General features: G+C 37.5%; 1 protein-coding gene across 1 annotated transcript; it reads left to right on the top strand.

Moving 5' to 3' along the window:
• The first annotated feature begins 249 nt into the window (after window positions 1–249).
• Window positions 250–26,056, top strand: TMEM244 (transmembrane protein 244). Its single transcript, XM_070496456.1, has 7 exons — window positions 250–695; window positions 15,621–15,706; window positions 15,903–16,000; window positions 17,870–17,941; window positions 21,292–21,417; window positions 22,994–23,038; window positions 24,821–26,056. The coding sequence occupies exons 1-7, from the start codon at window positions 663–665 to the stop codon at window positions 24,931–24,933; spliced, it is 573 nt and encodes a 190-aa protein (XP_070352557.1). The 5' UTR covers window positions 250–662; the 3' UTR covers window positions 24,934–26,056.
• Window positions 26,057–27,564: the final 1,508 nt, after the last annotated feature.

Raw genomic sequence — 27,564 nt, 5'->3', positions numbered from 1 at the left:
AACATGGTCATGAAAAGATGGTTCTGGAGCCTTGGGGCACAGAGAGTCAATGAGCTCCAGTACTGCATCCTGGTGGTTTTTGAAAACATTTCACTGACTGCATAAAAGCCATCATTTTAGAGCATGGGAATTCTGTTTCTCCACAGAAAGTCAGAATTTTTAGATTGCTTTGCCATGAGGTGAAAAGGTCTGATGATTTGTTTCTCCAGCAGTCTGTGGTCCTTGTGAGTGAAACAGAGAAGACCAGCCAGGCTTCAACATCAGTGGCAGCAGCATCCTTTGGAGATGATCTCACGACCTCCTAACTGAAAACCGGTGTCTCTAATTTAAGTGTGAGACATAGCCAGGGAAGATTTCAAGTCCCTGTCTATTTGCAGCACTCTCTAAAAACAATCAACTCATCTTCCAAGCTTGACCAAACTACAAGCGGTACGAGAACCCAGTGGCCTGATAAGGATATTCATTTGGCACTCAGCAGCTTACGCGTGGCTCACAGATGGCTTCTGTCTGGTTCTGTGTAATCCAGTCACCTCGCACTGCTGCGCCTCACACTTAGTCTTCGGGAGTAATTGAAAAGCTCGCAGTGACAATTGTCTCTTCTTGCACATGTGGTCGATATAAGGAGTGTGGCTTTCAACACCTCTTTGACACAGGATGTGTACATGGCTCTCCGGATCACAGTTGCTCCAAGCAAGGTAAAGACAAATGACTTCTTTGCATTGCCTTTCGATTACTCCCTAGCGCTGGCATAAGTAAATATGCTCTAGACGTGGCTGCTCTGGCAGTGGGCAGCTTGTTTCAGTTTGGGCTGGGTGCCATGCAGAAAACATTCTGCAGCACTGCTTGCATCGTGTGGTTATGGTGGCAATGTAGGGGCACCCAAGCCTAAAGAAGCACTTTAGAAAGTGTTCTAAAACACTTAAATAGTGGCTGTTTCGTAGGTGCCATTTCACACACAGGCACCCTTTCTAATATTAACACCTGCACTTCTGCTATCATTTTTCTGAAATCATGACAGTTTGTCCTCAATCTTTTTTTGGTAGGGGGTGGCTTTTATTTTCCAACTTCTAAAGGATATACCAGATTTTAAAGGCAAAGTATTGAAACGTTTTAAGCTGTCGGTTTGGTTTGTTAGTTTCTTTTTCCCTTGAGGCTAGTGTTAATAGTTGTGTTTTATTTCAGTATAAAAATACCCCTTTAAAAAAATCAGAGCACCTAAAACAAGGAAATATGCAAAGTCTCAAAGCAGCTGTGTAAATTCACACAGGCTTTGGGCCTATAAACATCCAGCCTTAAGGAAATGACACCCTGGAAAGTCAGATTTTTACTTAAAAATTAAATTATGATTATGAATTAGTGCTACATTCATTTTAGTAAAATTGCAGAGCTGTGTGTATTTGCTCAGTTTTTTCTGCTCACTGCCGTCGTCACAACATAAGATCATCAGGAAGAAATGTTAAGTATGGCAACAGCTAAGAAAAATTTTCTAGGTCAGTGAAAACATTTCAGGGAACGTATTTTTTAAAAACCTATTTTTAAAAGGATTTCACCCTGTTCATAATTTATGTAGTTTTAGGATTGAACTAGCAGTAATAACTTTGCTTGAGAGATAAAAATTAAAAGGTAATATCCTTTTCCTTAAGTAGCTTACATAAAGGATGGGGACTCTATATTTAGTCTGGGCTTACATGCACACGTGCGTGCAAACACACACACACTCACTCCCCCTCTGGTGGAAATATCTGGGTAATTGCTGTAGCTCTTCACTTCTTCAGAATCCCAGAGCTTTATGCAGAGAATCACAACCTTAGAACATTAGACCAATAGTGCATATGTTCAAAATAGATGAGTTGCTGAAAATCAGAATTTTCATGATACATCCCTGTAAGTTATGAGTTAACTTTTCTTAAGTCCTTGTTGTTGACATTATCAGCACAGGAATTCCTGATATGCTCAAAAATTAATAGCAATAGCAAAAGTGACCTTCATCTAAAGAGAATTCCAAGACTCAACAAACATTTCTTGAGTGCATGCCATGTGCCAGGCAATGGGCTAATGAAATCCCCACATCTCTGTGCTTTAAAGGGGAGAAAAGCTGACTCAAGGGAAAGAATCATGGCCAAAGGCCATTTAATTAATTTGTTGTCTGGGGAAATAGCACAGGAACTGGGAAGGGAGCCCAGGTATGAAGACTGCTAAGTTGTTCCTCAGAATACAATGTATTATTCTTCAGAACGCCAGTAGAATACACATTTCATAACTACATTAAACTAATGTAAAATTACAATCGTAAAACAAATGTTGCAAGTAAAAATCCCAGAGACACAACATATCCTGCACTTTCCGGTGGTGGTTGTTGACGTGAACAGGAGAATTTCATCTTTGCAAACACTTTCAGAGGGAAATACTAACAGTAGGCTGGACCCTGTGCTATGATACTACAGGTGAGAGAGCCGTATCTCATGATTTCTCTGGGAATTGTCCAAAGAAGCAACAATCAGGCTTTCCCACAGGGAGAAGTAGAGGCAAGTTATCTGTTGAGCACATATGGTACCTCATGCCAGGAATTTTACACAAGTTCTGAATACAAAACCTCCCTGAGATTTTACCTGTATTTTACAGATGAGTAGAACAAAATGCAGGAGGTAATGGGCCAATGTCACACCTTGCCAGTGAGGAACTGGAAAAGAAACTCAGTGTATCTGATCCTAGAGTCTACATTTTTCATAAATAGACTGTGGTTCCCACTGAAGTGGGCTTTCATTATTTTTTTCCTTCTCTTCATTCATTATTATTCAAAATATATTTATTGAACCCTTACTAATGGCTAAGAAATATTTTTGTGGCTGAAGAATTACACAAGATTAAATCAATGTCTCTATCTTTGAAAGTCTAGAGAAGCGGGCAGCTCTCTAAACAAGTATGCTACAGCACACGTGATCCAATCTGTAAGACATATGCATAATACTATGGCTATAAAGGAAATAAGGAGGGATTAATTCTGTCCTTGAGTGGGTGGTGGAGTGTGAATATGATATTGAGCCAGAGCTTGAGGAATATACAGATTTTACTCTGTAGAGAAGAGCAAAGCTGTTCTAGTTAAAGGTAGCATTCTGCTTTGCAAAATCTCATCAGGGCTTCCAGTTTTCGAAGAATTAATGGAGAAGGTTATTGTAAAAGGACCAGGCCCAGTTTTCACAGAAGAGTTCTCCTAAATCTGCAAAGATCATATACTCCCAATGCTACTTAAGTTATTTCTGAGTACAAAAAAAGAAGAAAAGCCACAAGAAACATTTATGAAACAAGAATTACATTGTCATCTGAATGTTATAAAGACAGCACAAAAAATAAACTTCAGATCAATCTCACTCATTAATATGGAAGTAAAAATCTAAATAACATATGAGTAAACATAATCTAAGAGCTCATCATAAAAATAAAAATTCATGACCAAGTGATATTTATTCCGAAAATATAGGGATGGTTCAATATTAGGTAATCTACTAGCATAATTTACTATGTTTGTAAATCTAATTATAAAATCATATGATCATCTTCATAGATGCCAAAATGCCTTCGACAAAAGTTGACAGCCTATCCTGATTAAAACACTGGATAAAATAGGAACTGATTATTTCTTCTTTACTGTTAATATGTATCTATAACCACACACACACACATTGCAGTCCTAAAGCCAGTACATATATTACTTAATGGGGAATACTGGAAACATTCACAGTAAGGCCAAGGACAAGGGAAGGATACTCACTAACTCCACTACTATTTAAAAATATGTTTGAGGCACCAGGCAACACAATCAGACTACACTAAACAACAGAGCCATAAGAATTGGAATAGAAAAGGTGAAACTATATTTATAGATGATATTGTAGTGTAATTGGAAAACTCAAGAGAATCAATGAAAACACTAACATAATAAAAAAATTCAGTAAAGTAATAGAATATTAAATTGAAAACAAAAATCAGAAGCCTTTGTATACACAAACAATAGCCAGTTAGATGACTTAACAGAAGATAAAAGTTCAATTACATTAGTAGCAAAAAGAGGCTTTATTTCAAATGAATTTAATAGGAAGTGTATACAATTTATCTGAGGAAAAATTAAAATACTTTTGAAAGATGTGAAAGTAAATTTGAATAAATTTGGAGATTTTTCTTGTTTTTGGATAGCATGAATAAATGTTATAAAGTTATCATTATTCCCCTCTTAATAATAAATTTAGCATTATCCCAATAAAAATAACATAAAATTGTTTTATGGAGCTATTCAAGTAGATTTTGAAGTTTATAGGGAAAAGTAAAATACAAAATAAAAACAAAATAGCTAGGAGGTATGACTATATTATACTATAAGCTTCTATAGTTAAAACAGTGTGATATTAATCCGTAAATAGATAGAAAGACAGAGGCCAGTGGGAGAGAATAAAAAGCTCACAAATAGACAAAAATGCATATGGAAATATAGTGATGAAAAAAGTAATATCTCGGGGCCAGCCCCGTGGCGTAGTGATTAAGTTCGTGAGCTCCAGTTCAGCAGCCTGGGATTCACTGGTTCAGATCCCGTGTGCGGACCTACACACTTCTCATCAAGCCATGCTGTGGCAGCATCCCACATACAAAACAGAGGAAGACTGGCATGCATGTTAGCTCAGGGACAATCTTCCACAAAACGAAAAAAAAGAAAGAAAGAAAAGAAAAAAATTTTTTTAAAAGAAAAAAAGTATTTCATTGAAATGTCACGCTGTGACAGAAAGTGAGGAAGTACAAAGAAAATGATGGAGATATGTAAAATTAACACAAGAGGTATCTTGTAGGTGCTCAAACTGGTCACATTTTGGAAAATTTTAGCATCATGATTATGATATTAATGCACTATAACACATAAGAAATAAAAAGGACCATAGGTTACAAAAAATAGATGAATAAATAATAAATACATAAGTTCAAGAATAAGAAGAGAAATCTCTTTATGGAAGAATGTGTACTAATATTAGAAGGAAAAATAAAATGAGAAAAATCACCATATTATAACACCAATGTAAATAATCGATTCAGACAGGGTGTACCAACGACACGCGAAAACCAAGGGGTAAAAAGTTTTGCAGGAACAGGATATTCACATAGTCTCAAGTGTCACCCCCACAGATTAGTTACTAGTACAAAGGGTAAACAGTACAATTAAAATAGGAGATCTGGCCGACCTCGCCTTTACCAAGTGATCAAATTGCCCATCACCAATAATGAGACAAAATGATATTACATATCTCCTCATGAGACACAATGGGAAATTCACAATATTACTTGTGTAGAATTCTTCCTCGAAGACTCTGATCATGAGGAAACCATCAGACAAATTCAAAGTGTGACACTAAAGAGATACGACAACCAAATAGGACATGTGAAAGTTTAATTGATTTTAAGATGACCAGATTTTGAGGACAACTGGAAAAATTTGAATATGGACTCTACATAAATAAATTTTGTATCCATAAACAAATTTCTTGTGTATGACAATAGTTTTGTGGTTATATAGGAGAACATCCTTGCTTTTATGAGAATTTGGAAAAAATACTTAACTTCTTTGAAAATTTTTTTTTCACTTTCTGCCATTGAGAAATAAACACATGACAATTTCGCCTTCCTTTGCACATACCTACTCATCTTCTTGCAAAGGCTGTAGTTAAATTTTAAGCCATTTAAAGGGGCCAAAAATGTGAATATTAATATAAAAGAGAAGATCTATTTTGAAAAGCTATATTTGTGTGAAACACAAAATACTTTAGTATACTGTAGTGTGAGATATGTGTGCATAGATTAATGTTAATCTACACCCCAGAGGCTGTTGGTTAGCACTTGAAATATCCTCATCAGGAATCCACACTTGAAAAGGTTCTCAGGCAGTTCCTAAATTGTTACTGAAACCTATACCAGAGTCTTTGTTAATAAGCATAAGAAGCAAGTTGTTTTTTCTACTGGTAAAATGAGTCTTGTTCAAAATATGCAAAATTGAACAGGCCTCACTACCCATACATGAACAGGATATAGGCCTCTGGAAAGCTCAGTAAGCTAAATGCCATCGGAGAAGCACCCAAGATCTAGACGTCCTTGTTCTTGTGTTGTCCTCTCCATTCGTGGAGAAATCTGTCAGCTGACCTGGCCAGGATGGCTGATCCGCCTTCAAGGTGTCATTGTGACCGCCTCAGAGTAAACCTGATACACTCAAGGTGTTTGTCAAGGTGCTGGAGACAGACTGTGGGACCTCCCCAAGTTTTCAAAGACAGGTTGTAGAAACATTTTTGTGTCTGTTTGCTAATAAATGTCTGTTTATTTGGCACAATTTCAAGTAGCACTTGCTATTATGATAACATACAACTCAGAAATCTGGTCTTTCTCTTTCATTCATTAGAAATTTATAAAATACAGGAAAGGGAAAAGGAATATCTATGATTTTAGCATCTAAAGACAAACACCATTAAGACGTTTATATTTCCTATCGGATTTCTATTTTTTAGGTGCTGAAGTGAGGATATGGGAGAGGGATGCAAAGCCCCATTTACTCCTCATCTTTAGAAGAGAAAGATGTTGGCCAAAAGGACCTGGCAGGTGTTGAATAGCAATTTAACTTAGATTCGTTTGAATTATGGATCTTGTTTTATTCTCTGAGTAGTGAGAGTATGGGTAATTTTCATTTTTTTGCTTCATGTTTTCCGAATTTTCCACGAGAACTATTAGTTCGATAGTCAGATTTGTCTATATTTGTATCTTTTGTATTGAATGGAGACTGAGTTGATGAATGCGTGTCATTTAAACAGTAGCTGGAATCTAGAAAATCAAAGAAGCAACTGAGGACTTAGAGTATTTTAGAACTTTCTGAACTTCAGAGATTGGCAAAGAAATTCCAAAGACCTGAATGGACTGAAAACTGCTAACCAGTACCCCAAACAAGAGGACTTGTTTCATGTTATCCCGCCCCTCCCGGAGCTACACCAACCCTCATAACTAACACTATCATATTAGTTTTAACATGTGTCTGTATCTGAACTTGTTTTCCAGAAGTTTGTCTTTCTAAGAGTTTAAGAGCAGCAAATACACCCAAGGCCCGGGGTTCCTCTGCCTCTTTCTGAGTTCTCCCAGCACCCTCCCTTACCTCAGCCCTTTTTGTGGAGTACCTCATACATAGGTCACCATGCTTTGTGTGAGGCAAACTCTACAACTGGTCACCCCTGTTTGCTTTAGAGAAGTTCATTTGACTAAAGACAGCCTTGCCTGGTCTTGTCAGCTGCCCATCAGCACCTGTTAATAGAGCTCTGTCCAGTCAGGGTGCCACATACCAGGGTAGTGATTGATTTGTTTAATCAGATTCGTTCTTGTTTTGTATTTGCATAAGAGAGGGAGTTGGTTAATTGGGAGAAGAGTCGAAAGAAGAAATAGAGAGAGAAACAGAGACCAGAAGAGTTTAATCCTAAGCATGGAAGATTATTGCAGTGGCGTTGGGTCTCCAGTGCCACTGTGTGCTTAACTTCTGAGATGTCGTGGGTCCTGAATGGTGGCAAAGGGCAACTGAGCAGCTGCTGACACAGTTTCCTTAACTGATTCTGATTTTTTTTCAATTATCACCATTAAGAGGGTGAGCTCTTTCTGCTCCCTACAACTAGCAAGGAAGCCTAATGAACACATTGAAATTTGAAATACTAGTCTTATGAATAAGATTTATACAGCTTGCAGCATCTGCCATCGTTGTAGATATGCTGAGTAAGTTGATACTTTCTTTAGTTCTTCTAATGGGGATGGGGATACTATCTCCCCTACAGGACTTGGAATGCATTTATGTGGCATCCACACAGTGAGAGTTGGAATTACCCTTCAAGGTTAGGGATTCTTAATCTGAGATCCATGGATGGGCTTGAGAGGTTCTGCAAAAACATCAAAATTGCAGACAATTTTTACGTATTTGTGAGCATATCTACTTTTCTGCATGGTCCATAGTTTACATTAGATATCCAAAAAGATAATGAGCCTAAAAAGCTTAAAAGCTCCACTGCCTTATTTTACAGATAAAAACATTGCTCATGGTAACTTGCTCACAATCACACAAGCTGTAATTGCTAGAGACTAGGGCTCTCTCTTTCTTTCATTGAAAATTTATGAAATACAGACAAAAGGAGAGAAATAACTGACAAAGGGGTGAAGGCATCCCATTTGGGGTATAATTAAGTGAGACAACAAGAGAAATTCAAGAGACAAATGAAGAGAAAAGGGACAGGTGGCTATCAACTCAAGAAGAATGGAAGGAATATGAACTTTACCTTTTTGAATTATGCCCAGTCAAACCAGTATAGAAACTGGCAAGCAGGTTGAGTGAGTTATGCGCTGGAGCACTCAGCCTCCACAACAGCTCTGAATCCTCAGGGACACCATCTGCAGACACCCAGGCTCTGGCCAGGGTCCCAGCCAGCCCTTACAAAGATGATGGTCCTGGTTTTAGAGGAATTTTGAAACCTTAAACTAATAGGACTCTCCTCTGTTCTTGTATAGTGGGTACAGTCTTTCCTTAATTTCAACTCATTAAAATGCTTTATTGTTTAAGACTGTGGAAAGATGGCTGGCATCAAAATATTTTGATCAACAAAGATGACAAGGTAAAGACCAGTTATAGCAAACAGTTTTTGAAAGCGACTTTGAAAGTATTTGTTTACCATATCCTAAAGTAGCACACTTTGCAGACTTGTACACATATATTTCACTCTCAGAATAGTTTTATAACTATGCACAAACAAAAAAGGGTAGAAGCTTTTTAATAAAGAAACTGCATTTATAATGATCTGTACCGAACATGATAAATCTCCAATCACAGTCAATTACTACCCATATTCAGACTAATGCGGATGATGTTAGGGAGAAAAGAAAGTGTTAGAGAGCACCCAACCAAGAATAATCCGTCACGGAAAGCTTCTTGGTGGAAGTGAGGTCTCAGCTGAGACCTGAAAAGATGAGTGGCAGTCAACTTTCCAAAGAGAGGAGCAGGTAATTCTAGACAGAAAATTCCAGCAGGTAATTTCCCAGGAATAGAAGGTTCTTAAGTGTGGCTGGAGCACCAAAGAGGAGGGTGAACAAAGGAAATAGCAGAACCCAGGGGTGACTTTCCTATATGTACAAGATATTATTGAGAAACACTCATGGGTATGTGTGTGTTTCTGCCAGTTCTCCAATTGGAGGTGACATTGTCCCAGAGAATTAGGTTTGCTGCAGCAGGAATGCAACCAAAAGGAGTAAACAATGTTGAAAGGTTTTTTTTTAACTTCTAAAATGTGCTCCAACAATAGATTGAAAAGAGAATACCAGAGGCAGCTTGACTACCCTCACCAGGGATGCAGCTGAAGGGAACCAGATATGGAGGAAGAGAGAGGGAGCTGAAAGTGACAGGGGAGAGCCTGAGATGGAAGTGCAGGAGAGGACGGGGACAAGGAGAAGGGCAGAGTCCACAGGGAAAGCCTAGAGAGCCAAAAGGAAGATGAGCCATGGTCTGCAGACAAGGCCCGCACAGATCCTAAAACATGCGGCTGAGCTGTGCGAGGGGTTTTCCTCCTTGCTGGTAGGCTTCGCTAATTCCCCCTCACTGCCCTTGGAGAGTCCAGCAGAACAGCGTGCCCTCGAGTCTCTGGGACTTTGCTGAGTGCATGAACTGCCCAGTTTCCCTCTTCCTCATCTCAGTGGTGCAGAGCACTCATAAACCCCCTGAAACTGTGGCACCCTTGACCCCAGAGGGGCACACAAGGCAACATGCCAGCATTTGTTTTCTTATCATTAATGTGAATAATGCTTTCTATCAGGAAGTGTTGTTGTGAGGATGAAAGGCAACAAAGTTCACGAAGTGGCTAGCTTGGCGCCTGGCACATACAGGCTTTAAACAAAGGTGATCCCTTACTCCATCCCCTAAGGAATATGGACGTTCTCCAAAATTTCATTAATAAAACCATATTTTAAAAGTTTGCAAAGAATGCCCTCTGGTTAAATAAATTTGTTGACAAGTTTTTACGTAATTATTATGAAAAAGTAAACATACGCAAATGCAAATATAATAGCATAATGAATTCCATTCACCCATCAGCTAGCTTCAAAATTGTCCATCAGTCTTGTTCCATCTACATCTCTACCTATTCTCCCATCTTTTATTTTGAAGATAACTCAGAAATCATATTATTTCATCTGTAAATATTTCCATGTGTCTTTAAAAATAAGGACTCAAAAGAATAACCACAATACCATTACACCACCTTAAATTATTAACAATAGTTCTTTGACATCATCAAATATTCAGTCAAGTTCAAATAACCAAATGTCTCATAAATGTCATAATTTTTTATGGTTTATTTCATTCAGGATCCAAGTATATTTTTTTAAAGAATAAAAATGTTGGCAGTAGCTAAATATCTAGACTTTTATAAGCTCTGATTCTTTGATATTGGATTTTCCTAAAGTACAATAATAATTGCATCCTAATGAAGTTCTGTCCTCAGTCATTTGGTAGCATTATTAAATACCTTTCCTTGGTAATTCAATATAATTTTTTTTTTAAAGATTTTATTTTTTTCCTTTTTCTCCCCAAAGCACCCCGGTACATAGTTGTATATTCTTCATTATGGGTCCTTCTAGTTGTGGTATGTGGGACGCTGCCTCAGCGTGGTTTGATGAGCAGTGCCATGTCCGCACCCGGGATTCGAACCAACGAAACACTGGGCCACCTGCAGCGGAGTGCGCGAACTTAACCACTCGGCCACGGGGAGAGCCCCTCAATATAATTTTTGTTTCTAACTCAAATCTGCCATTAAATAAAAATATGACCTTGTGCCACTCAAACTGTCCAACTCTCAGTTTCCATAATTTTAAAAAGAAAGTGCTGACTAGATTGGATTATTCAAGATTCTTTCACTGTGAGCCTACCCGGTGGGAGGCAGGACAGCACACAGTAAAGAAGGGGAGCCCCAACCTCCAGCAAGTGTAGACTGGAGCCCTGCCACGGAAGTCCACATGAGCTGGGATAAGTTTACCCTCTCTGCCTTAATTTCCAAATCTGTGAAATTCAGATGTTACCCAAACCCCAAAAGTTTTCCATGTGTGCATGTAATAGTGGGGTGTTGGGAAGGGTGGATAAAATGAGAAAATATAGGCACAGTGCTTGGCACATACTAATCCCCCAATAAATAGTAAATACAGTTAGACTATCACCTGTATGGGGCAGGGTAGAGGGGATGAGGCTGGAAGGAAAGGCAACGGTTAGAACTGCCCTGTCTAACATGGTGGCCACCAGCCACACATGCTATGGAGCGCTTCAAATGTGGCCAGTCCAAATTGAGATGTGTTGTAAATAAAATACACTCCGAGTTTCTAAGACGTTTTATGAACAGACAACATAAAATATCTCATTAATAATTTTTAATATTTAATACATGTTGGAATTATATGTTGGATATACTGGGTTAAATAAAATGTTATTAAAACTAATTTCACTCATTTTTTTACTTTTACAAATGTGGCTATTAGAAAATTTGAAATCATGTGCGACTTGCATTCTGTTTCTATTGGACAGCACTGGGCTAGATCATCAATTGTCATTCCAGTCACTTCGACTTGATCTTGTTCCTTCTCTATTGTCCGTCTAGTCAAATTGGGAGATGAAATCAACTGCCCTCTCTCCCTTAACCCTCCCTCCACCGGCCAACTTGTCGATTCCATTTTCTTACTAGCCCACACGTCTGTCCTCTTCTCCATCTCCACTGCTGGCCTAGAGAATTACAAACATTTATTTGTCACATTTTTGAGATATAATTGACATATAGCAGTGTGTGAGTTTAAGATGTACAACGTGTTGATTTGGTATGTGTATATATATGTAATGCCACCCCCTGTAGCGTTAGCTAACACTTCTATCACATCACATAATTATCATTTCTTTTAATATTTCCCCTACTTAATGGTCCCTCCCCAATCTACACTGCTCCTTCTTCAGTCTTTCAGTCTCCCCTTAGCCTTCAGAGACGTTCAAAATTCCTCACCAAGGCATCAAACTCCCTTCATGATCTGAGCCTAACTCTTTAAACACTCTCTTACTGCGCCCCCAACACAAGCTTGGCTTGAGCATGTCTGCGGGTGCTTCCCCTTCTGCCCAGAGCAACCCCTCACCCACGCCCCAGCTCTTCGCAAATAGTAGAATGGTTAAAAGTCAGAGAGCAGGCTTTGACCCGAGCTCTGCAGTTTACTGTCAAACTTTGAAAAAGTTACTAAACCTCTCTGATCCCTATCATTCTTCCCTCTAGAAAAATGAATAATAATAGAACCTAACTCTCAACATTTGTATGAGGGTTAAATGAGATAACGCAGAAATGGTGTCTGGTACTCAGTGAACCTATAACAAATGTTATTGTCAAACATTATCTCCTGAAGGTGGTTCCTTGCTACCACCCCTCCTTCCTACACACTAACCCCCACCTGTCCTCTGTTAGTCTCTCCCTTGGGCTTCCACATCTTTGTACCCTCCTCAGTCGCAGCTCTTCTCTCTGTATTGTAGTCATCTGTTTACTCATTGTTCTTGCCTCTAGATCAGTGGTTCTCAAAGTGTGGTCTTAGAAACAACAGACTCAGCATCCTCTGGGAACTTGTTAGAAATGCAGATTCCCGGGGCCCACTCAGATCTACTGAATCAGAAACTCTGGGGCCCAGGCCCAGAAATCTGTGTCTTAGCAGACCCTCAAGGTGAGTCTGATGCTTGGACATTTGAGAAACACTGCTGGACTGGGTTCCTGTGCCTTGGACCACATACAATTCATCTTGCATTGCCACCCAGCCCAGTGACTATTTGTTGAATGAAAAAAATGGATGAGTGACCCCTGATGACGTTGTGGGGCCAACAAAGGCTATCCAGCTGGGGAGCATCATGGTCTGATTGCCTTTTAGAAGGTTACTTCTGCAGGCTGTGTAGAGTATAGATTACAGGGAGAAATTACTAGAGGCAAGTGAATTTTCTGATAGGAAAATCATTATTTGAAAATCCAGATTTACAATTCAGGTAGGGAAAAATTATTTACAAAAATTATGCCTTGCTTTTCAAAATGATTTTAAAATGCATTATTGTCACCTTATATTTGCATGTAGAGTTTTATAAATTTTGGGGGGAAAGTAGGTATATTTATGGTAAAATTTGTCAATAAATATATTCTCCCACAAATTATGATTTCATTTTTAAAAAATAGTTCCAAATGTCTTCACATATTTAGTATTTGTGGGTTTTCTAAGTATGTAGCCACAATCCTGTGTTTGGATTATAAAAGTAAAGTTTTATAGCAAGTGAGTATATTAAAAAATTAAAATGTTATTTAAATTTCAATATTAACAGAGAAACCAAAATAGTTTCACGTTAACTATTTATTAGTATTGAGACTGTATATTACTTATTATATTTTGGATTGAAATGAAATAAAGCAATCATCTAGAAATATTTCGACTAGAGGCTGTTAATGCTCAAATTAAAAGAAAAACAAACTAATATTAATACATAGAATAAAGAGTAAAGCAAATCTAAAGACACATGCGCTTAAGAAAATTATAAGGCTGCAGAAGCCCTAAGGTTGCTGCCTATCACACACCCACCTCCTGTCAGCAGAATCGCATCCCAACAATTGGGAAGGAATTGAGCCAGCTTATATGTGGGCACAATATTTGGACCTTCAACTCAGATAAACTTTTCACCTTTTCTGTTGACTCTAAATAATTGCTACAAAATGAGGGCTTTTAGCTGTTTCTACATTGATTCCTCCACCTGGAAGAAACTGTTAGTTGCCTACCCCACAGCAGATCCCACTCCTTCCTCCTTCCTTGTTAATAGAACTCCAGCTTTTATTTCATTGAGGCAGTAGGTACCTGTCTCTGGGAGCAAAGTGTCAATGTTCTAAACCTATCAAAAATTTTCAGAAGTGAGCCAGTTTACTCTTTGCCTATGATTGTTCAGGAAGAAGGTACATGACCAAGTGGTGGTCAACGAGACAAAATGGGACATCTGATGGGGGCCTCTAGAAAAGATTTTTATTCTCCAATAAAAGAAAGAGAGCTGTGGGAAGAAAGTCTCTTTGGCACTCATCCTTTTACTTCTTTCCTTAAAAAGGGTTGTGTCAGCCATCATGAAACCACAAGGCTATGCAGGGCTTAGGGAAAGAATGAGGAGACTAAGGGTCATGGAGGAGGGGAGATTAGGGGACAAGGAGGGGAGATACTGAAGGGCGAAGGGGGATGAGAGTGATGGGCAGAGAGAGAAGAGACTTGGGGGGCAAAGGGGAGTCTGTCGGCAAAGGATAGGAGGGGCTAGGATGGCATCGGGGCATGGGGTAGGTGGGGCTCCAAAGGTCTTGGAACCTGGAGTCCTGGTTTCCTATGCTCCTCTTAAACCCAACAGTCCACCCACCTTAAATAGTTGAAAGAAGTTAAGTTCTTGGTAAATTTGGTCCATTCAGTCAATTGGTTGTGGTGTGCTCTGTGCTAACTCTCTTTCCTACTTGCCTCAGTAGAGGGCTTCTCTGTACCCAAACCAATTAAAAGACTTGGTAAATTTGGTGAATTGGTCATTCAGAGAAAATGAATAATCCTAAAGTGTTGAAGTGTTGGCTAAACAAAATGACTTTTAAAAAAATTCAAAAGGGAAAAGAATAAACTAAAAATTTCCCATGTGAAATGCTCACATTTTTATTATGTTCACAAGAATATATTTTAAAAGATTAATAGTGAGGTTCAGCACATTTTCAATTATTTATTGGCTTTTTAAATGTGTATTCATGCGAACTGCCTATTTATATACTTTGTCCATTTTTCTGTTGGTTTGTTTTTATTTGTATGTGTTTATGTGTTGTAGATTATCAATTCTTTCTTTACCTGTGACATATGTTGCAAATATTTTCTCCCATTCTATCTCTTGGCATTTAAGCTTCAATCCATTTGAAGTTTATTTTGGTGTCTGGTAAAAGACTGGAATCTAATGGGATTTCTCTATCTAGAAGTTAGACAATTTTCACAACACTGTTTCTTGAGTAATCCATCTGGTCCCCAGTAATCTGCAATGCTTCCTTCTTAAGTCTCATATGTGGTTGGGTCTATTTCAGGGCCATCCGTTATGTTTTAGGCAAGTGCTCTGTAAATTCTTGTGCACACGTTTAATTTTTGTTGTGTTATAATGTATTTTTTGTTCACACTTTTCAAAATTTCTTAGCCATTTTCATATTTTTATTATTATGACAGCTGAGACATAGAATCATTTTGTCAAGCTAAAATATAAATATTGGCATTTAGGAAGTTTGTTGTGGTGGATGGAGGGTAAGTGGTATGGATTTATATACTGCATTAATCCTTGGTGTGGATGTGTATTGTGCCACCCTCTTTCGTCAGCAACACTTTCATGGTGCACTTTGAAGTTTTTCCCATCCTGTGGGTCTCCAAGCAAAACAAGTCCAGCCAACACTACCTAGCGGTCACTCATCATCGTGTGTTTGTCAGACTCCTTACCAACAGCCATGTGAAAAAGACCAGGATCTTGGAGCTCACTCCTGTGTTCTCCGCAGGTTGTTCTGCAGAACCTTCTTATCTGTGTCATCCTCTTCTATGCTGTGTACTATGCTGTTCTGGGCATGGGCTGCATGACGCTCAAGTAAGTGACAGAATCAATGACAGAAGTAAAGATCTAACATCGAATATGAAAAGATACTTGCCATATCTTTATGGAAAAGAAGATGCAGATATTTTTTTAAATGCTGTGTTTTCTAGATAGCCCTGGTGGTCTAATGACCGGGTTCATGTCCAGGTCAGAGATCCACACCACCCCTCTATTGGTCATCATACTCCAGTGGCTGTGTGATGCTAAAAGCTGTGCCACTGGTCACATACCACCAGCAGGGTCACCCACGGTGGACTGGTTTCAGCGAAGCTTCCAGACTAAGACAGAGTAGGAAGAAGGACCTGGACATTCACTTCTGAAAAACTTGGCTGTGAAAACTCTATGAACAGTAGCAGAGCACTGTCTGATACTGTGCCAGAAGGGGAGCGAGTGGCACAAAAAGACCAGGCAGATTCCCTCTGCTGTACGCAGGGCGGCTAGGAGTCAGATTTGACCCACTGGCGCTAACAACTAAAATATTTTCTGGGGCGGGCCCGGTGGCTGAGTGGTTAAGTTCACTTGCTCTGCTTCAGCGGCCCAGGGTTTCGCTGGTTTGGATCCTGGGTGCCATCATGGCACCAATCCTCAGGCTATGCTGAGGCAGCGTCCCACATGCCACAACTAGAAGGACCCACAACTAAAATATGCAACTGTGTACTGGGGGGACTTGGGAAGAAAAAGCAGGAAAAAAAAATAAGATTGGCAACAGTTGTTAGCTCAGGTGCCAATCTTTAAAAAAAAAATAAAATATTTTCTTACTTTTTTTAAGTAAGAATATGCAAATATGTCATGTTTGAAAATGATAAAAGTAACAATCATGAGATAAAGTGGATAGGACCATGCAGGACTGTTCCTCTCCTTTGGAAGATGGTTATGGAAAGAAAGTGAAGATGTTACTCCCTGGGCTGGTTTTGAATCAGAGCAAGTTTGAACTAGAAGGGAATTTAGAGGTAATCTACACTCATTTTAATTATTTTCTGATACAAACTGGAAATAGCTTCAGACTGTGAGTCATGAGACCCGCATTCTAGCCCAGTTTTTTTACTAGCTTCCTGGATCATCTTGACCAAGGCATACAGTTTCTCTTATTTCAGTTGTTTTCATTTGCCAAATGGAGGTAATGATCCAAAAGAGGGTTATCATGAGGACAAAGTAATACACGTATTTTTAATGATATAATTTTCATGAAAGTGTGAGGCAATTTTTTCGGGTAAACTTTTTGTCATGCTATGGTTAGATTCTGTCTCTGCAAATTTAGGTTGCCAATACATTGATTGCTGTGAAATACATTATGGATATTTACAAATAATTTCCTAGAAGTTGATTGATTGTGTAATTTGATTTTATTTTGTAACCAATGAGTTAGGGCCTTTCGATTTCAATATGCAGATTAGTTCCACAAAATAGTTACATGGGTTTTTGCAATAGGAAGAATGGTATTCGGCATGCTTGCAGGCAAACCCACTGACGAAGCGTCTGGTGCTCACAGGGCTTCTGAGCTGTTGCCTGGGGCTGGATATAGTTAGGCTGTGCCTGGAGTAGGGCAAGCGGAGAATCTTCAGGGCTCTTTGAGCGTGGGCTTTCAAGGGTTTGTAGCCAATATGAGTCAGAGGTGAGGAATTTGAAGTAATTGGGCCTTAAAGCTCCAGGAGGCCCAGCTGCACACAACAACAAACTTGGACTCTGTAGAAGGTATATACTTTATAGACTCAGATTTTACAAGGGGAAGGATCTCAGAGATTAATCTCTTCAATTTACAGATAAGAAACTAAAGCCCAGAGAGGTTAAGTGAGTTGCGCAAGTTCACAGTTAATACCATCAGGATTAGAACCTGGGTCTTGTTTCCAAGGGTATGCTCTCAACACGGTATGAGGGGCTCCTCCCACATTTAGTGGAAGGGGCTTCCAAGATTACAGCTGAGACCTCAGATACAATGAAGTCCACTCGATGGACAAAGTAGACTTAACTGAACAAGGACAATGTGGATAAAGAGGTCATTTGGCTGCCATCACAGTGGGTCAGTCTTTAAATGCGCCACAAAGTGGGAAAAGTTAATGACTTATCCTGGTATTTGAAGAGTGATGTGCAAAGCTTTGGTGTGCAAAGTTATGAACTGCCTCTTCCAGTGTAAACTATTTTCCTTTTTAACATCTTCAGGGTATGATTTGGATGTCCTGGCACCATTTGATTTCAAAACAAATCCCTCATGGCTCAACACAAATTATAAAGGTAAGTGGTTTTAAATTTTCAATATTTGTCAATTACTGAACTAAATGCCTCCAAAAATCAAAATAGTTTTTGTTTTATAAAAATTTTTAAAATATCACGCCTTCCTCTCAGCCACCTGTATCTTATATCTGACTTCAAAAACTAACGTGGAAAAGTACAATCAAAAATTTTAAAGTGGCTATTCTTAAAAGATGGAATACGGTGGAATTAGTATGTAGAATTCTTATATGTTTTTATTTGGTGGTATTATGGGTAAATTTTTTGCACATTAAATATTTTTCAAAGAAAAGGAAGAATGATTTAATATACTGAGGTAGGAAAATGTTCATGAGATATAAAAAGACACATGAAGACTACAAAAGTTTGTATACTGCAATTATTCATTTTTGTAGAATCGAGTAAAATACATGGTGTCAGTGGTAAGAAATCTGGAGAATTATGCGACAAACTGTTATCTCCCAGCTGGGATGACAGAGGACTTTCATTTTCTTCGATGTACAATTCCGCTTAGTTTAATTGTTCTTCCCAAAATAGTATAAAACTTGTTGCAAAGAAAAGATGATTAGAATGAATACACTAAGAAAAAATTTCTCTCTTTTAAATTTAACATTTTTGTTGAAGAAATAGTTATTAATTAGTACCCAGTATGTTCATAAGCCTTATGGATGTTAATAATAACACTTATTTGTAGTGAATATATGTCACACATACCTTTGCGGGGGTATTCACGGTGAGTTTTCCCATATTTAGAATAATAAGATTTTAATGTTATTTTCCATTATAAAATAATACAGGTAAATTAATGAAAGATTATAAAATACCTACAAGTAGAAAGGAAGAAAAGAAGAAAATCACAAACTTACTTTCTAAATATAATTATTCTTAACGTTCTGTTAAATTTCTTTTTACTTTTTTTTTTAATGAGTTGTGAATTCTTTAAACATTACAATTCTCTAGAAAACCACTGGACAGCTTTTTTTGGAACAAATATGCAAATATACAAAAATTGCCTGAAGCAAAGAAACCAGATTTCAGATATGACTTGTATGGGAACTTGGTCAGTTAGAATTACCGAATTCAAATGAAAAGCTTTAGAACAGCCTCCTCGAATGGGTAACCTTGCTTTGTGCCATTGATTCAATTTTGGGTAGACAAAGAACATGTTAGGACAAGAGACTTTCATTCTAATGAGAAACAAGAGAGCTAGCATTATATCTTAACTTTCTCTTCATGCACTTCCCTCATGAAGATAGAATTAACTTATTTTCTACCAAGACTATCCACACATGATAAAGAAACAGTCACAGGAAAGAGTTAAGTACGGGCTGTGTGTGTGTGTTTTGTGTAGGGAGAGAGATTTAATAAACAACTCTTACTACTTAATTCTTGCTTTTGGGCCTGTCAATAAAAGGCAGGACAATGGCACAGGCTTGTTGGAGAAGGCTGTGTTTTTACATAGCCGAGATTAGTAAGGATCCCCGGGATGCCTGGCATGGTTTACATTGTCCCTTCCTCTCACAAAACACTAACATTTGTACAAAGATATCAATAAACCCTTAGCCTATTAGATCCCTAATTTTGAGTTTGGGGAGATAACTGCCATAACTCTTCAAAGTTGTTACTTTGAGAATCTAGACTTGTTGAATCTCGGAGATAAAAGGTAGGAGTAATCTCAGAGCCGTAGGCGTGTACTTAGGGTCAGGTTTCTTGTCTGTTTCAATAGTTTTGTCACCCAGGAGATCAGGTTTAGCAAGGACACTGGAAAGTGTGAGTCCAGTTAAAATATTTTGATTACTAATATCGTTTCTTTGCATTGCAGAAAATAGGTTACAAATTGCTTTTATTTTAGATTAAAATCCTCCCAACAACTTTTGGGGGTAGACCAGATAGTACTCCATTTCCCAATTTATAGAAGTGGAAACAGACCGACCCCGAGGTTCAGCTTGTTCTTAAGGCTTTATAACTCTTAACTGTAAGGTGAGACCAGAAGGTTGGTATCCTGACTTTAGATTTTGTACCACCTCCTTTATCATGCTTTTTCTCATTATCACAAATAAAGCATAAGCCTTTTCTATCAATATATGCAAATACAGCTTGTTCCAGACTACAATCACTATCTCCAATAGCTGCAAGTTAACCTGTAAAATCTGTAAATGGGGATAGAAAAGGTGGGGTCAATATGATAGAGCAGTCCAGTTCCATCCACAGCCTTGACTTCAGGGGGCAGGACATGCTGAACTGAACCCTACATATTCCCATATGATAGAAAAGGATCTCGTATGAGTTCTCCATTCAACTTTTGAAACCTGTTGAGTTCAATTAAACAGAAATGAAGAGGAATAAGTGTGAGGCCTTTAAAGAGGACGGCACCTAGGACTTACTTGCTTGGTTACCGTCTTGCTCACCTACAAGGCAATCACTGACCTACTGGTTAGTAAATCACTTCTGCACGATAGGATATAATGTGATTATTTTACTTTTTCTCTGAAAAAAATGGAGTTTGCCTACTTAGATTTATCGATTCCTAAGTTATATGAACATAGCAATCATTTGCTGTGTCTTAAAAGGAAAGGTAATTTTTATATACCACCAAGGTATATCACATATATTTGTCGCTTTGAAACTTGATGGATTTCTCCTTTGAAACCACCATAGTCTTAAAGCTCCATATCAAAGACAAGAGGCAAAAGGTTGACCTTTCACATCTTCAAGGCTTTTAGAGATTTGTGGTCCTGACCTATAGATAACTAGCTCTTTATACATGTTCAGGGAAAGCACTCTGAGACAACTGGTGGATTTAGAAGGGTGTTTCCATCCACGTGAGCCATTTAGGAGGCTTTCTCTCATCCATGGTTATGGGTTATGTTTCCCAGATGACTATCTGAACACACCGTTTTATTACAAAGACACGAAGGAACTCATTTCCAAGGTAGGCAATGATTGGGACCAAAGAAACATTATAGTTCAATAAACTCTTACATTTGTTTTTTTCATTTCTGAAAACTCAGAACTGAATTTTTCATTAGTTTTTAATATATCTTAAAATGAGTTTTGTAATCTAATTACAGATCAGCATGCATTGGTTACATTGTAACTTCTTCATTGTATTTTATCTTCTAGGATGCTAAGTACAAAGAATGTGAACAGAAATTATATATTATTATTTTTCTGTAAGTCTAGGGATTATTAAGAGATGGAATATGTTAAAAGTTCTTACAGAAATTTAGACATTTGAAAAATTCTTACCAAAATTTCTTCACAGAGTAAGTTGTGATGGTCCTGTTACTGACTGTATTTCAGAATTTAGTTTCTCTAGTCCCAAATAATTATATTCTTCCTTTTATTTGCAGTTCTTTTAGTCTCAACAGAGGTCACTTACTTTGTTTGTGGATTCCTTTTCGTTCTGGTTGTGGAAGAATGGGTTTGGGATTATGCTATTTCGGTAACTATTCTTCATGTTGCCATCACGTCAACTGGTAAGCAAAATAAACAAAGAAAATGTATTAAATCTGATGTTGCACCTAAATCACTTTATAAGAGTAGAATTTTGTTATATGCATATTTTTCCCTGATGGCAAAATAATAAAAACTGATAAAGAGAGTTCTTCACCCCTCCTCTCGCTCCTTCTTTTCTACCAAGTTCTTCTAATACTCCCTCGGAGAGGTTTGATTAGCTTCATCTCTCAACTCAAAACTACATTGAAATCTAGGTGTTTCCTATTCTCCTTTCATGTTTAACTTGTTTGTCATCAGCTTGTAGAGGATTTGCCTCTGTTAGGAATACTTTTCCTTCCGAAATCCTTCACTGAGACAGAAATTGACCAAAGACTGGGAACTGGGACTCAAGGAAACCTACACTGGCAGGCTTGCAAACTTCCCCACGATAGTTCTTATAACAAGAATACCGGGTTCTTGCTAAACTAAGGGCTTTTTATTTCTCCCTGTGCTCTTTGGAGTCAAAAGAAAATGGATTCAAATCCCAGTGCTAGATTTTTACCAGGTCTGCAGTCTTAGGCAAGTCACAACATCACTCGTATTAGCTGCCTCCTCTACAAATGGGGGAGACCTAGTGAAGATTCAGTGAGAATGAGAAATTGACTGATAGTGTCTACATATAATAATTACTCAGTATACGACAGTTTCATCCTTTCCTTCCTCCATCCATTCAAAATGTACCCTTCCATTGTAATTTTTTCTGCTTTACCGTCTTCCATTATTTCAAAAAGAATACAGCATACTAGTGTAGTAATCAACCACAAGTTATAATTCAAAGTTATTATTATTTATTGACAACTTAAATCACTCATATTTTCAGCACCCTGGTCTGTTGATGTTATAATCAGTCTCTAGCTTAAGAGCACACAATTTCCAAATGAATTGCTGCATTCCAGCATCACTGCTATTAGAGAATGCCAGCATATCAATCTCTTAGCATCAATTTACTCAGACACAAATCTCCGCTCAGCAACTTGGAGAACAACTAAACCCCCATCTCAAATCCACTGCTTTACTTTGTGACGTAAGACTTCCTGGAAGACAGCCATAGGATATTTGCAAAAGGGCTTGGGGATACAGGGAGGCTGAATCTTTAAGGCTGAGACAGACAATAGCTTCTGGACCCAGAGAAGTGACAAGTTAATTGTCTAACATATGGCACATAGGAAATGGCTTAGCAACTCTTGCTGAATAGAATTAAATTGAGAGTGAAGGGACACAGAACTCCAGAGAGAGCCAGGCCCTGAGGATTCAGAATGGTCTTAGAACCTTCTTGGTGGCATATCACTTCAAACCAAGTCCATGAGCTGACCCAAGGAACTGGTAATTCATAATATCATTTCTGGGAGAGGAGTTTCAAATATCTGACTGTCAGTTAACAAAGCACCTTTTAGGCTATGACTTCAGGACAATTTTGGGGCTACCTGATTTCACGAATGCGGATAAAATTTCTCTTTGTTATGTGGACACGATTTGACCAAACAGAAGTATTTCTTCATGAGTAAAAAAACAATGTATGTTTTGAAATGAACAACACCGTTTTTTTTTCTATTGCAGTTATGTTGGAATTCCCCTTGACATCACATTGGTGGGCTGCTTTAGGTATATATATATATATGATATGCATATATGTGTATGTATAATAGAAATATATATTTACTTATAAACTAGGGGCATAAAAATATTTTTTATGTGGGTCAGGTAATTGGATCAGATGACTGCTCAAGAGCTTTATCATTCTAAAATTGCAGGGAATAAAACACTAGATATATATTTATGACATATTCTTTTGGTTCTCTTTTCTACATGAATGGCATTACTGTCTTCAAAGTTGTACAAGAAGAAGTGAAACTGTTTCATTTCATTTCTTTCCTCTGCCCACAAATTGAACAACTGAATTCACAAATCATATATCTAGTAAGAAAATTCACCAAATGAAAGTGGACTTTTCTAAAGCTTTTTCTTTAGCTGAAGCCAGGTATTAACCATAAAATATTTTTAGGTTTCTTCTTTTCAGTAAATTTGGCAATGGTTTTTATCTGATTATTGTCATACTTAGTGATGAGAAATGGAAATGCACCACTTTCCCACATTCTTTTCTCTAAAGTCGAGTTGTCTGCTTATAGAACCAGTATGATTTATATTCTCTATTAGTCTCCCTCACTAGAGTTTAATTCTCCACTTGCTTTGCATGTCCACAGTCTTAGCTTTGTTCTTTTCTCCAATATTGTTTAGTGTATTCAGAAAACACATGTAGAAAGTACTGATGTTTTATTTTGTATAAGCCTTTCAAAGACATAAATTTTTAATAAATCAGAAAAAAGATACTGAAGAAATACTATAAGTATAAATGGAAATGATCTTTTCTCTATGAAAAACAAGAATTTATCTCTTTTGGATTTGATTTACAATATGAAAAAATTCACTGAACCCTAGTTAGCTAAGCCACACAGCAAGTGCCACCTTGATGTCAAGGAGAGTCAAGTTGGGCAGAAGAGAATGGCCAATAGAATTTGCTAAAAATTTGGCTGTTTTAGTTTCAATGACGAGGGTTGGGTTACTTAGAGGACAGTTGCCAAAGGATGTCTGAGGTAACCATCTTTGTTTTTCTTTGAGTTAAAAATTTAGATATAAGAGAATAGTGGCTAAACGTCCTGGAAATTCTGTCTCCTGCTCTCACCCTGGGTCTGTGTCTGCGTAAGGAAGTTGTACAGTCCTACCAGGCCTCTGACCCACTGAGGGCTCTTACTTCAGGGACCTTTACCCTTCTTGGGAGTTACGCTGTTACTGCCTTACAGGGAACAACAGCTTTGTGAATGCCCTGTAGGGCCAGGTTAATATTTTAAAACAAACAAGAATCACTGGGCCAATGAAATCACAGCTGAAGGCATTTTCATAAAACCAAATAGCTCAGGTAGGTGGAATTCTGGTTTTCAAAATCTTTTCTATACTTAAGAATATTTTCCCAGTTAGTGAGCACGTTTTCCTTTTATAATTAGAGAGAAAATGCCTTATAAAATATGTTTTTAAGTAGCAATAACACAAACAAACGGCAAGTTTGAGGAGCTAAAAGAATTGAGAATTGTACATTGCCTGGCATGTGCTTTGACTTCATTGCCTTTGTTTCGAGTTTTAAGAGCTCCTTACTAGAAATTTGACAGAGCCATGCACCTATTCCCTGGAGGAAGTTTTGAATTTCAACAATTTACCAGCATAGAATACATACCTCCTCTCAGCTGAATCTATAAATTACTCTATTTCAAATGCTATGTCCGTTTCAGGAACCTTATTTTAGTCATTTAGACAATTGTTCTTATTCATAATCTCACCAATGAATTATTCATTATTGGTAGTTAACCAAAACTTCCCTTTCATTGCTTGCAGGATCCGGCTTAATTTTGATGATAATGTGGAGGCCAGACTTTAGCATACTGTTTATTCAAAGACAACTTTATCTATCCAGATCTGGAAGAGTTTTAAAAGAGCAGCTGAACTAATTTGCCTCAGACTTTCTATATTATTACAAACATTGTATCAGAGCTAAATTGTGTTTTTTGTTCATGCCTATATTCGAGGTTAAATTTATTCAGGATATGTTATAGCTATGAAAATAAAAAGGAGATGTTAATGGAGAGCAGAAGGATCCTAGTAAAGAATTCATGAACAAAATGTTGCAGTGTTTCCCAGAGCATGTTCCATAGAGCATGAGTTCTGAAGTATGCTAATAGTGCCATGCAAGGAAAATAAAAGTTGCATGTTTAAGTATATTTATAGAATCCTAGGTTTTAGTAAAACAGATTGATTAATTTCTCAGAATCTTCAACACACCATGGTGAACAAGGCTTCTCTAAGCAGGTCCTCAAACGTATTTGACCAGTGACACACTTAGAAAATGCTGATGTATCATGTGGAAAGTGTCACATAGAAGAGGGCAGATTCAAAACTATTGCAAATCCCTGTAACTAGAATTAGATTCTGTTATTGTCCCACAGTATTTTTTTCTGTGTTAAAGCATTCTTGCAAAATAATTTATTTATTTTTTTGACATTAGCATCGATTTCTTTCCTTAGACTGTGGTCTTTAACATAGCGCATTTGAACCACCTGGGGATCTTGTTACAATGCAGATTTTGGTTTAGAAGTTCTGGGGTGGAGCCCGAAATTCTGTATTTCTAGCAATTCCAGGGAAATGCCTGTACTGCTGGTCCATGGACCACAGTGTGAATAGCAAGGGTCTATGTAGTTGAGACCATATGTTTTTAAGGTTGTATAGCTATGAACTGCCAGTCTTATGCTTTTTATATCATTTATTCAATAAATGCTTGTTGAATTGGATTAAAACTGAAATGAGGTGTTTATATAACTGTCTTAAATATTTACCACTTTTTGATATAGTTAAAATATCTCCTGATATAAAAGAAGTGTACGCCATGGTTACAACTAAAATACAAGCATCAGAAACAGAGCAGGAAAGTAACATCCTCTTCCCCCACCCTCACCCCCCACCCTGCCCCCACACAAGAACATTTTTGGGAAACAATTAGAAACCAAAAGAAAAGCCATCTCTAGATTTTTTTCCTGGATCAGTCTTTTTACCCTAAAATCTGTTTCTTCCATAAAAACCTGCGTTCGACCACTAAGAAACGTCATGCTAATTGTATGTATTCTAGGTGAGCTTCCAAAAACCGCTTTGCGTTGATCAGTTACTGGTTAGATAATATAAGCTTCTCATACACATGTGAAATGAAAATAATGATACCGTCTCCTGCGCTTCTTTCTCGAATTTACTTATTCACACAAACTTTTGTCTGCCATCCATTATTCTCACTCTTCCTGTTAATTTCCTCCAAAATGTTTGCTCATGGGAGTATCAAAATCTGTAACTCAACTAAATCAGTCAAGGGACTGTAAATTCCATTGATACTAATAAAGATTTTTTTCGTCAATGAAGGAAGGCAGTATAGGGTGGCTATGAAAAGGGTCAGCATTATGATCTTTGATTCCCCGATTAAAATCCCATTGGCAACACATAGAAAAGAGTCTTCTTGGACATACCACAAAATCAATTCTGATCAATCGATGAAAAATGCAAATGTCAAACAAACCATGAATACGCTGATGAGAAAGTCTGCCCCTATGAAACTCATATGCATCAGAAGAAATTTACACAAACATTAAAACTGCCTAAATAAATTTGACAATTAAAAAGGATTTGGTTGATTACGTTGTTTTTAATATAGTGAGAATTAAGTTACACTAGTAAATTAGAATAAGAATCTCTCCAGACTCAGAAGACCTTAATATTTTGTCATTCTGTAGCATAGCTTAATTAGCATGCTTATTTCTAGGATTAGAATCCATCTGCCCAGGTAATTACTATTATGTTAATCCTCTTTATTTTTTCTCCTGATCACAAGAATAGTCTATAGTTTTCTTCTTTTACTCATTAAAATGATTGTCATTATCTATTTGATGACACCATTCGACAAACAAAAAGTAAAAATACAATTAAGGTGCATATTTTAGCTTAAAGATATTGTGTATCAGATGTAGCAACCAAATATTCCCTTTAGGTTTTATTGCCTTAAACTGTATATAAACTTCTCAGAGGCCAACAGTCGTGCCCATTTAACTTACTTTTTCAGTGTCCCACATGGAATTATATGTTGGTAGGATCCTATCTGGTATTTTGATGCATATTTTTCAGATGAAACTGATACTATTTTCATATTTTTAAGAAAGATAATACTTTTATGTTATGTATAACCTTTTAATAAATATGCTTTAAAGTAATTATACTATTGTGTTATCTTATAATGTAAACTATTTACATGCTCCTTTAATAATATTTTACTTAAAAGAATTATTTCCCAAGTGAATGACCAGTGTCTTTGCTTTTGCTGACAATGATCCCAAAATATACAGGAGGACTATTTTCACATCTGCAGTCTAAAGATTTGACACCTATTTAAAATTTTATGGATTTCATTCAACCAATTTACCTTAGTAGCTGGATTGATAAATTCAAAAGCTGTTTGGTGTCGCTCTAAAGCCGGAGAGATTATCCTATAGAAGTGAGAATATATGTACTATAAGATAAAGAATTTTATGACAAATAGCCTAAGGAAA

This window comes from Equus asinus, chromosome 24 (assembly GCF_041296235.1).
Source record: "Equus asinus isolate D_3611 breed Donkey chromosome 24, EquAss-T2T_v2, whole genome shotgun sequence".
Classification (NCBI taxonomy): Eukaryota; Metazoa; Chordata; class Mammalia; order Perissodactyla; family Equidae; genus Equus; species Equus asinus.
Note: the sequence above shows the minus strand (reverse complement) of the source record. Positions and strands in the feature narration are given on the sequence as shown.

What these genes read in the sequence shown, in the direction of transcription:
- TMEM244 (XM_070496456.1), top strand. Translation starts at nt 663, where the DNA reads ATGGCTCTCCGGATCACAGTTGCTCCAAGCAAG. An exon ending in TCACAGTTGCTCCAAGCAAG is followed by an intron (nt 696 to 15,620) that starts GTAAAGACAAAT and finishes TGTTCTCCGCAG; the next exon opens with GTTGTTCTGCAGAACCTTCT. An exon ending in AGCTTCCAGACTAAGACAGA is followed by an intron (nt 16,001 to 17,869) that starts GTAGGAAGAAGG and finishes TAACATCTTCAG; the next exon opens with GGTATGATTTGGATGTCCTG.